General features: G+C 37.4%; 1 protein-coding gene and 1 non-coding gene across 3 annotated transcripts; one reads left to right on the top strand and one right to left on the bottom strand.

The window, feature by feature from the left end:
- The first annotated feature begins 3,289 nt into the window (after window positions 1-3,289).
- Window positions 3,290-3,454, top strand: LOC145551228 (U1 spliceosomal RNA). Its single transcript, XR_014087067.1, has one exon. It is a non-coding gene; the product is annotated as a U1 spliceosomal RNA (small nuclear RNA).
- Window positions 3,455-4,398: 944 nt separating this feature from the next.
- On the bottom strand, window positions 4,399-9,066 carry LOC103463025 (hatching enzyme 1.2-like). 2 transcript variants are annotated; one of them, XM_081604860.1, is made up of 10 exons: window positions 9,023-9,066; window positions 8,851-8,930; window positions 8,354-8,384; window positions 8,221-8,271; window positions 7,614-7,751; window positions 7,100-7,220; window positions 6,325-6,503; window positions 5,899-5,980; window positions 4,829-4,953; window positions 4,399-4,740 (listed from the first exon to the last, which is right to left on the bottom strand). In XM_081604860.1, the coding sequence occupies exons 2-10, from the start codon at window positions 8,902-8,904 to the stop codon at window positions 4,736-4,738; spliced, it is 786 nt and encodes a 261-aa protein (XP_081460986.1). In that variant the 5' UTR covers window positions 8,905-8,930; window positions 9,023-9,066; the 3' UTR covers window positions 4,399-4,735. The 2 variants fall into 2 exon arrangements, with proteins under 2 accessions (XP_081460986.1, XP_081460985.1); XM_081604859.1 differs by lacking the exon at window positions 4,399-4,740 and having other exon boundaries at window positions 4,821-4,953.
- Between the last annotated feature and the right edge of the window lie 2,441 nt (window positions 9,067-11,507).

The following is an 11,507-nucleotide window of genomic DNA, read 5'->3' as shown; positions in this document are numbered from 1 at the left end:
ATAAGAACATCAATTTCAATGACAATCATCCATTTTATCCATGCAATGAAGCCTTTTATTCAGCAACGTATTAGCAATTTTTTATTTTTTTTTACATTTTTGAAATGAATACAGCTTTAATCAAAATGATAATTTTATTCTTTTACATATAAGTTCTATGTAAATTAAAAAGCAATAAGCAAATTCAAATCAAAGTTGCGTGAAGCTGACTGAGGAACCTCCCATCAACAGGAGATGCAATGCAACCTCTGACCAGCAGGTGGCTCCAGATGATCTTTTTAAAAATGGGGCCAAGGTTTTTGCAGTTATGGAAGATACTGAAGTTATGGAAACTTGCAGAATAATTGCTTGGCTTTGACTAGGCCATTTTAAAACCTTAATGTGATTTATGTCTTTATTTAAAGACATGCAGTTCATTGGTCTGAATCAGTCCTAGACCGTCACTCTGCTTCAATAATAAAGAGGCAAGAAGAGCAGCAGCCACATTCAGCACTAACTACAACTGAAAGAGCAACATGGTCCCAAAGGCCAAGTTTTTAAACAAGGGAAAAAACAACCCAAAAACCCAAAGATCTAAATAAATTGATAATTTATTACGCTAGATTTATCTACAGTGCAAACAAAATGGGGTGTGAATCATGAAGGTGATGCACAAGAGACCTGCTGCAACGAGCATCCAAACTTGTTGCAGCTCATGTTACCGGAGAAGCGTGCAGTACCTACTGCGGCCACGAGGGACCCCAAGAGCAATTTTTTTTTTCTTTTATCAATAAAATAATAATTTCTACATTCATTGTCAATATATATTATTGTAAAAACAAATCACTTCATAGTGAAATTGTTTTTGATATTATGACATAGATATTATTACTAAAAAAAGAAATAAATATCAGCTCTACTGAGGGGGCCCCTTAGTGGCCCTGGTACCCTAAGCGACTGCTTCGTTTGCTTTGCCTTGGGCCGGCCCGGGTTGTTGATGTTTTGAGCCCTTGATAAAATCAGACAATAAAAGGAAACTAAATTATTGTGATAATTCTTCACAAAAATTATGACTGAATTTTGTAAGTTTTTAACTGTAGGCAAGAATTGAGCAAATGTACAGACTCATTCCATAAAACAGAATATGAAGTTCACTTTAGTGAACAACATTTTATAGATTAATTAGATGACTTGTTTTAATATCTTTACATCTTTTAATATGTCTACCTGCTAACAGCTTGTTATTTTCAAAAGGTACTATTAATCTGACAAGCTTCATCATAGACAGACTTTTTGTCTATCAAATGTACAATTAAATGTACATATTGAGCAAAATTTCTTTGCAAGGCTCCAATAATAATAGGAAGCATGTCCTAATTTATAGAATAAGATTGCATGGGCTTCATATTTAAGTTTTGGCCTTATTTTTAGCACAAACCAGGCCTGGTCACATATCTGTGGGTGCAACAGCGCCTCACGCCTCTACTCCTCTTTCCCCCAAAGCGTTTCCACCAACTTGCAACATAAAGTTACACCCTAACATCAAACCTTACAATATCCATGGAAATATTAAAAGAAAATGCTGCCAAAGCAGCACATATATGCAAAAGATAAAATGTCTCTTTATTATCTATGTAAAACTGTTAAGCTATTGACAGCTCAGACACATGTTCAGTTTCATGCAGAATTATGCAAAAATGAAAGATAAACTAAGATAAAGCAACTCATGGTTTCTTTTATCGCATGAGGTCGGTGTGAGATAAATTTAATAATTCCCAGTTTATGCTGATGTGAAACGATTAGTGTGAAAAACTTTTGATAGAACAATGTTTGTTGAGAGATTTAAAGACTTTTGTTTTATTGTTTCTGCCAGTCGTTCAGAGAGCCATGCATGCAAGATACTGACTACTTCTGAGCTCTGCACACAACCCCAGTTCTAGATTTCAGGTTGAACTTTAAACCTCAGTGCTTGAACAGACCAGATAAGATCAGGAGAAACATTGAAATGACTTAAGAACTTAAGAGAAACATAAAAACTACAAACACTCAGCTATCTGTCACCACTCTGTTTTAAAACTGCTGAGTTGCAAACAGCTTTTTTTAAAAACACACTTAAATATTCCTGATCATCAAGTAAAAATGTTCCTGTCAGAAAGAAAATGAGCTGAATAAATCATTTTCCAAATGATTATTTAATCTATGAAGGGCCATAAACTGAACCAGTCGAGCTCTGTGTGAAAATGTAATTGCCTTTAGCTGCTGAGGGTTGTGCCTCCTACAAGATGCAGAGAAACTCATCCATGAGTTTATCTTTAGTCACGTCGATTACTGCAGCAGCGTCATCACAGGTCGGACTAAAAATCAATCCTCCACAGCAGCTGGTCCAGATGCTGCTGCTGCTGGAGTTCTGACTAAAACCAGGAGGTTAGAGCACATCACCCAGATCTAAAGTCCTTCCACTGAATCCCTGCAGCTCAGAGACTTTAAATACTGATGTTAGTTTATGAATCACTGAACGGCTTAGCAACACAATACATTAAAGATCTGCTGCTGCCGTATCAACCTTCTAGATCTCTCAGGTCGTCTAGTTCTGGTTCTGCTCTGGATCCAGAACCAGAACCAAACATGGAGAAGCAGCATTCAGCTTCTATGTACCACAAATCTGGAACAAACTTCCAGAAAACTGCAAAAGATGCTTTCATCATTTCTTCTTACTTTGCCTCTGCAGTAAAATGTTGGCATATTAGTCCAAAACAGCAGGAAGAATAGCGATACATCCTTCTTTGGTGACTGATTTTGTCTCCTGTTGACAAGAAACAAGTTTAGAGGAACAGTCACTTATTGTGTACCTTTTGCATTGAATCAGTTTGGTAATGGAGGCTGTTTCTCCTCATGAACAGCAGGTGGCAGCAGCAGCTCGTCATAAAGAAACTTGGTGGTTGAACTGTAAGTAAAAGAAAAACTAATAAAATGTTTGTGTTCTGTTTATAAAAAAGTTGTTAGTAGCACGGTAACACTTATTTGACTCTTCATCTCTGGTTTTTGAGGCGTTGGAAGATATTTCAACAGTAAAAATAGGTCAGTTGTTTCTTAGCTATTAGCGCTGCATTGTGGGTAATCAAACGTTGTTTGAACATTAAATCTTTGCATTTTTCATGGTTTCTATAGCCCAGTTATCCAAGAATGTAGTAGCTGGTGGGACACTAGCCACACAGCTCTGTCTTTTTAATTTAAGCTAACAATGAGTCGGTACCGTGAGTCATGTGGGTATGTCTGTGAAAGGCATGGCAGCGAGCGGGAATAGCAATTCATACTTACCTGGCAGAGGAAACACCATGATCATGAAGGTGGTTTACCCAGGGTGAGGCTCAGCCATTGCACTCCGGCTTTGCTGACCTCTGCGAATTCCCCAAATGTGGGAATCTCGGCTGCATAATTTCTGGTAGTGGGGGAACTGCGTTCGCGCTCTCCCCTGACTTTCTGTTAAATTGAAAAAGTTCTAATTTATGGTACACGATGCGTGGAGTTGTTTTGTTGGAAGGAATTGGGAGGGTCTGAATTCGTCCTAAATTATCAGGTTCCTTTTACTTATTTTATTCTTTACCAAGAAAGTTATGTTTTTGTTATTATTTACAATCACTTTAATTTTCTTCTGCAATATTTTCCTTTTCGACAGATATCAAGAATATCTGACGAATTTCTATTAAGTGTTTTTTAGTTTACATTTCACTGATATTTAGGGCTGCACAGTGGCGACAGTAGAGCTGTTTGTTGCCTTGCAGCAAGAAGGTTCTGGGTTCGATTCCCGGCCCCGGTCTTTCTGCATGGAGTCTCCATGTTCTCCCTGTGCATGGTGGGTTTTCTCCAGGTACTCCGGTTTCCTCCCACAGTCCAAAAACATGACTGTCAGGTTAATTGGTCTGTCTAAATTGCCCCTAGGTGTGAGTGTGTGTGTGGATGGTTGTGTGTCTCTGTGTTGCCCTGTGACAGACTGGCGACCTGTCCAGGGTGACCCCTGCCTCTCGCCCGGAACGTTAGCTGGAGAGGCACCAGCACCTCCTGACCCCACTGAGGGACAAGGGTGTAAAGAAAATGGATGGATGGTTTTTATTTTCCTTCTAATACAAATAAAACTGTGTTGCCTCGTCTTCCCACTACAACCAGTTGGCCATCACATGTCTACCAGCCTGGACCAGAAAGCCCCACAGGATCTTTAATCCTTGATTTTTGGGTTTCCCAGTTTGGCAGTGAGACTTCCAGTCGATCAGGTGTTCAGGTGTTGGCAGCTTCATGTTGTTGGACTTTGGTTGGTTGGAAACTTTAGTACCTTTTTTCTGATTTCCTTCATTTTAATGTAACAAAACAGCAAAAACTCATAAGAACATCCATTTCAATGACAATCATCCATTTTATCCATGCCATGAGGCCTTTTATTCAGCAACGTATTAGCAAACCTTTTTTTTTTTAAATTTTTTAAATGAATACAGCTTTAATCAAAATGAAATTTTATTCTTTTACATAGAGGTTCTATGTAAAGTTAAAAGCAATAAGCAAATTCGAATCAAAGTTGCATGAAGTTGATTGAGGAACCTCCCATCAACAGGAGATGCAATGCAACCTTTGACCAGCAGGTGGCTCCAGATGATCTTTTTAAAAATGCGGCCAAGGATTTTGCAGTTTAACGTTTTATGAGCTGATTATATTCTTGCAGCAGATCAATTCTTGGCTGTTGTTGAGCTGATTTCTTCAAGTTATATTAGTCTTAGAGAGAAAATAGAGACATTTAGAGACTACTGGAACAGTTCCATAGATTTTTAAGACTTTAAAACTAATTATTTTTGTTACTCACAGCATCCGTACAGCCTGTTGACGCGGTCGATGTCATTGGCGCTCATCTGATAGGCTCGCCCCCAGTCAATGTGAGGATCGAACTTGGCTAGAATGGTCGGCTTCTTATTTTTGGAGAATGCATATCTTAAAGAAGACATAAATATATCCTTTAGATCAGTGGTTCCCAACCCCCCAGTGGTTTCCAAACATTTTCTGGGCCCCCTACGGATTTCAAATGGCTGTCTGAACGAGGCGTGTGAGCCGGGAAGAGAGGATTCTTAGAAACTCCCTGTCTCTAAGTACAGGAGGGGTGGGGGGGGGTCGACTTTTTTGGGAGTAAAATGAATGTACGTAGATGAACATAGACAACAACATCAGTAGCCTACAGGCTACTTGTTAGGCTTAAGGTGATGTATTGATATTAGCTAGCTGGTGATCTTTTAGCTAGCATTACCTGCATCCAACAGCTTTACTCAACTCAGTCGGTTAGTTTGGGGAAAAACTGTGAAAAGTTCTTTGCGTTTTGCTGGTTTGCTGTCATGATTCTAACACACCTGTGTAGCTCCGCACAGCAGCAGCAGGTCTCCTTCACACCTGTAAACCCAGCGCGAGCGTCGTAGCGCTCATGTTGCGTTTAAAGGCGGCTCGGAAAAACAGGTTACCACATGTTAACAACAGATTAAACAGTTTTAACTGCAGATAAAAGTGACAGAGGACACAGATATGGGAAGTGCGGAAGCCCCTACTGTATCAAATTGACATAGGAAAACAGAGAGTTGGCCGTTCTAATACATTCTAATGTATGTGCTGGGTAAAATCCCAGCACATACAGCTTTCATGTTAATTTATTTTCATCCAGACGGCTTCCCGCGCCCCCCTGCAATGGCCCCACAGTTTGGGAACCTCTGCTTTAGATTATGATTAATTTATCAGGATGTTTTAACTGTTTATTTCACCATGGACTCCAGTTGCGTTTCCCCTTACTGTAGTTCAATCAGAAATGATAAATAACTTGCCAGACTAAATCTCCCTGAATTTTCATGAGTTTGAATGAATCACATCATGGGAGAGAAGTTTCCTGCAACTCACTTTTCATATTGCATGACGGAGAAGAAGTCGTAGGGAGTTCCCAAGTTGTGGGTCGCTACTTTTTTGAACTGGTTCTCTGCTCCTGTGCAGCAGTCAAAGAAAGGCAAAGTACACTGCTCAAAAAATAAAGGGAACACTTTAACATTTAAGTGAACACTGAAGTGTTCCCTTTATTTTATTGAGCAGTATATTTATCAGTTATTTTTAAACATTTAATCTTAAGTACTTTCCATGAAATGTTGCTAGAAAACTGAAGTAAGATCACTTAACCTGGAAAGTCGACTTGGCTTAATATTTTTTGGCTAAATCCAATATTTTAAAGATACCAATTCTCTAAAACTAAAGAATATTGACATATTTTTTTATTTTTATCTGTGTACCTGAAGTACAGATTTATAAAACAGATTCTTTTAACTTCAAACTTACCTTCCTCAATGTTTTGGAAGCGAATCCAAACGTATTTGTCTCTGTCAGAGCGGGATTGCTCATGGTGGAAACCCAGAGCGTGAAGAACCTCATGCTGAACTGTACCATGCTCCACACAGCCAGGTCTCTCCAGGGAGATGTACTGTCCTCCATTCTGACGTCCCACGTTGGACAAACACCTGACATGTTCAACATGGAGACCAGAGAAAAACACAAAGAATGTTTATGATGATCTTACTCTGCTTACCTTCTTAAATCTAATTATAACTGACCTTGATCTCTAGATGAAGAACATGGTGGCTTCATTTAGGAAAAATATTTTGGTTTGTGCTTAGCTTGTAATACGAGAACTTTTACAAATTTCACCTAATCAACTTTACTTAAATGCAAATGTTGATGACAAATAGTCAGATTTTGCTCAGTAATGCTTGCATAACCCTGATGATTTTGAAAAATTAGACTTTATTTATACATCTTAGCTCACTGGTAGGACCTGCATCCGACTGGCTTTAAATAGCTTCTTTGGAGACCCGATTCAGTCACTATAATTTTGCAGTTAAGGTCTGTTAACCTTTTGTTAACCGACCTTTGCAGTCTTGTTTCTACAGATCTGCACTATCTGGTGAAACACTATGTTGTAAGTAGACCAGAGAATTTATTGAATGGTGCGAATAAACTGAAACTGGATGATGCAATAAAACACCAAGCAAATCAACTATTGATGGATGCAGTCATGCAAACTCCATGAATGTGTGTGTGAGGAGTGTGTTCCTACCCCTTGATTGATTCGAAGTGGATGTAGTCCCGATATTTGTCACTTTTCCAGACAAAGCGAATGCAGGTGGTCAGCTGAATGCTCCAAAGAGCTACACCAATGATGCTGCGTTCTTGTTGTGCTGCAGAAAATTAGGTGAGATTTATTTAAATCTGTTTAGTTAATTCTTGAGTAATGAAACATGAATAAGTGGGCGTGGGGGTCGGTTACTTCCAGGTTCACCAAGGTTTGTAAAAAATGTTTTCAAAGGAGCTAAAATGTTCCTTCAATGAGCTTTCAGAGAAACTGGCATTTTTTTATATTATATTTTGTAAATTATGAGCAACATGTCTGTTAAGCAGCTAAGAGAATGTCTGTAAACACAATAGCAGAAATATACTTGGATCATTTAATGAAGAGGATAATAGCAGCTCCCTTAACTCTCTGTGTTCACATTGCGATACCTTAGAACCAGTTTTTTAATCTTCTAAAAGTCAATCCATGCCTAAAAAACATTTCAGGCAGAACGTCTTACTATAGCTATTAAAGATGTAGTACGGCACAGTGACGTAGCTTCCACGTTTGGGCCACAGGCAGCCTTTCTCAACACACGGATCTGCATTCTTGTTTGTGGTTTTCGGTACCAGGATGTCTCCCTGAAGGATGTATGATTCTGTAACGACAAAGAGACTCAGATACAACAGCAAACAATGATGCAATCTGGATGTAATTCAGTCAGTCATCCAGTTCTGCAGAGGCCTGGCAGTGAATTATTGAAAACCAGGAATCATCCAAGGCCTTCAGAGCCGATGCTGAACAAACTGTTGGAGCTTCATAAGAACTAGTAACCTGCTCTGTGTGTGTATCGCCTCTCGGACCTTACATGGCAAAACTCTACATTGCTGGAAAAAAAAAAACATTGAAACAAACTCTAGACGTCTTTGAAGGAGGAATGTCAAAGAATTTGGTTTCTATCTTAAGGTACTTTTACTAATCAAATGTAGAAATTTGATTTAAAAGATCGCTCCCCTTGATTTTCATTTAACTAAATGCTACTTTTAACATTCAGTAAAAAATAGATTAATTGTTAATGTATATTTGTTTTCTTGTTACAGAAATCATGATTTCAAAATTAGTTTTACCAAAATCAATTCTCGGTCTTGGGATGGTTTCCAGAGAGTTGGCCGTCTCCTCTGGGAAACAGATTACAAGGATTTTAGATTTAAAATATTTATCAGTCAAATACAACATAAAAATTGTCTTAATTCAACTCACTGACTGGATCCTCGTTTTTAGCTGGAGCACTCTGCAGCACAGACACAGAGTTACATAATGTCTCAGTGATGCAAAATAAAAACAGAAGAACCAGAAACCTGAGATGTTAAGATGCCCAAATTAATAAACATTATTAGCTTAATAGTTGTGTGTTTCTTCTAAGAGCTAAGCTCCATAAGGTAGATAAATGAATGCATATTAAAACATCATTGTGTTAGGGCCACTGTTGATAAAAGACAGGAGCAGATTTGTTCTGTCTACAACGGTTCTCATACATTATTGTACAATAATGATACGTTTTAATTTGTCTTATTTATTAGCTTTCAAGTGTTTATTTCTAAGAAGAAACACACAATTATTAAGCTAATAAAGTTTTATTATTGTCATCTTAACATCTTAGGTTATTGCTTCATTTATTTCCTTTCCTGTTTTTCTACTTACTCTTTTCAAAATAAACATTTTAACATGAAACTGATAGAAATAACAGTAAAACCCACCAGAGACATGTCGGCCATCAAGAGAAAGAGCAGGCAGAGAACATTTGGAGTCATTGTGGAGTTTCTCTGCAGCTCAACACCTGAGAAATCTAAAGTAAAACAATTAAAATTATGTTTTTCTCAGCCTGTAACATGCAGATCCACAACGTGGAAATGCTGAAGGTTTCATTACCTGTAACTGGTGAGATGAAGTCAGAGAGGATGAAGCAGCAACTGAAGCTGATGTTCAGCTGCTTCCTTTTTATTACCAGTTCAACCACTAGAAGTGACCACACCCGATGTTTTTAACAGGATGAGTTTCATAAGTTTAAGTGCAGGAAGTAACGTCACACTTTGACATAAGTAGATTGATATAGATATAGATAGATATTGATATAGATATAAGGTCTGATAGAAGTTACAGAAACTTCAAAACTGATCCACTTTCTAAAGTTACAAACCAAAAATTAGGAGAAATTATTTATGTTATTTCGCCTGTCATAGCAGGAAAAATGTAGGCTCCTTTTTTAAAGTCATATTTATACCAAACATTCATGTCACAGTTCCAAACTAAACATTTAAATGGCAAACAAATGTTTAGTTTGTAAAAAGAGTCTTGTGAAACACCATGAAACCTCCTAATTGGTAAATTTCCTTTAAAATTTCTCATTGTATGATTGAAGCTGAAATGCTGGATGTGTCAAGAGAAAAATAATCAATGATATTAAATTAAATAACGACATTAAGATTTGGATAGAAGTTAATTAATCTGGAATGGTTTGTAACAATGACATGGAGCAGCGCTGTGCAACCCTTTTGTCACATGGTCCAAAATAGTCGAGTCAAATGTACTTTCAGACCAAAGTTTATGTAATTAGTTATTAATAATTACAACTAATAATTCATTATTACTGAAATGATGAATAAAGTTCAAGTCTCTTTAGTTGAATTGAAGCACTAATTCCAGAATCTTTGTCATTATACAATATTCTGGCAGCTAAAAGAGGAACAACTTATCCTGCTCTCTCTTGTCCTTACTAACTTTGCCTGTGAGTTAATTTTTTTTAGTCACAGTTTTTATAGTTATATTTACATTGTCGACATCATAACTGGATTACTTCAAACCTAAGGACTGGGAGATTTTCTTACTTTTATTTTTACTTTACTTTTCCTCACCTCCAAGTTGAACCTGGGCAAAATGCCTCCGGCCGAACCCAAGGACATTAGCAGTATTATACAATGATTTCAGTCAATAGAAGGTAAGGTAAGGTCATTTTATTTATATAGCACATTTTCAGCAACAAGGCAATTCAAAGTGCTTAGAAATGAAGACTGAACGACTGGAGGTGAACTTTGAGATCAACGCTACCTGTGGAAATGAAACAACTCTTCTTCAAATCAGCAGAGAGGTTGTACACCCCATACCAAGGAGCTCGTCCTGAATCACTCAGGGCGCCAAGCCGAAACAAAAGTCTCACACTACAGATCCCATGAGACGACTAACAGGGAGAACCCCTCACCTGGACGAATCAACGTGGCCGGCTCTGAGCCGAAACCCACCTTCAACTTCAACACCTGCTCCACCAAAAACTACCAAACAAACACCTGGAAACAAACAACTCCACCGACCCCGCTCCCAAGGACAAAGCAACCAGCCCAAGCCTCAAAGCATTCTGACTCCGTGGGAATCCCACTGAAAAAAACTGATTTTCTGCACTTCAACCTGATTTAACTTTAGCTTTAATAGCCACATATTTTTTAAAGTGTAATCAGTAATACTATGTAGCTTTATGTTATTAAAGCTAAAGTTTATTTGGTAATACTTTTATAACAAATGTATGTCAGATCACGATTTCTTGGTTAATGTCAAGTTGTCATAACAAAGACATTTTGAATAGTATCAACTTTGTATTGAAAGTGTCATGATTTACCAAATGACACTTTATGACAACAGTCATAAATATTCATTAAGACTTACTAATGTTCAGGACAGATGTTATGTCATGTTTATGACCTACCAAGACATAAAGCCCCGTTTCAGCTAACAAGAATCCAGAATATTTCCTAATCTTATAATTTTTTCATGAAACACATTTCTTTCATTTTTTTCTTTTCATGAGTTTCCTTTTCTTTTAAAGTTTGTCATAGTCATGACCTTATTGTTTAATGTTTATGTTTGCTCTTGTCTACATAAAACACTCAGGCTGTTGAAAACAAAGCTGAGACTAAATCAAGAAGTCATATTAAAATAAACATGCATGAGTGTCAGATAAGTGAGGGTGAAGAGAAGACATTAATCTGCCTGTACTAGAAAAGGCTGGATGGGAAACCAGGAAATGATAAAAATGTGGATAAACAATCATATTAATAGATTATATTCCAGTCAGGTAGACTTTGTTTGACGTATGTTTGATGGGTTGTGATGAATTTCTAAGTACATTTCTGATAATCATCTGAATCGTGGCTTTATATGTTTTTTATTTTAACCTTTGTTAGTATTTGTCTTGTTCGTTGTTTATGTCCATAAGTAGCGTAGTTTTACTGGATTAAACATTAACACCTAATATGACTGAAATATTAATAGTTACAGTGTTTAATCTAGCTCTTAAGTTCACAAGAAACTAAAATGTATCATCAGGAAGTAAGTTCAACCACAAAAAGAAAACAAGCCTGTGAAG

This window comes from Poecilia reticulata, chromosome 3, assembly GCF_904066995.2.
Source record: "Poecilia reticulata chromosome 3, P_reticulata-male-v2, whole genome shotgun sequence".
In the NCBI taxonomy this organism is placed as follows: domain Eukaryota; kingdom Metazoa; phylum Chordata; class Actinopteri; order Cyprinodontiformes; family Poeciliidae; genus Poecilia; species Poecilia reticulata.
Note: the sequence above shows the minus strand (reverse complement) of the source record. Positions and strands in the feature narration are given on the sequence as shown.

Bases quoted from the DNA above. Each gene is read 5' to 3' on its own strand.
- LOC103463025 (XM_081604859.1), bottom strand. From the start codon at position 8,904: ATGACTCCAAATGTTCTCTGCCTGCTCTTTCTCTTGATGGCCGACATG. The intron at 7,221-7,613 runs GTAAGACGTTCT...AATTTTCTGCAG, and splicing joins CTACATCTTTAATAGCTATA to CACAACAAGAACGCAGCATC. The intron at 5,981-6,324 runs GTAAGTTTGAAG...ACTGCTGCACAG, and splicing joins CTTCCAAAACATTGAGGAAG to GAGCAGAGAACCAGTTCAAA.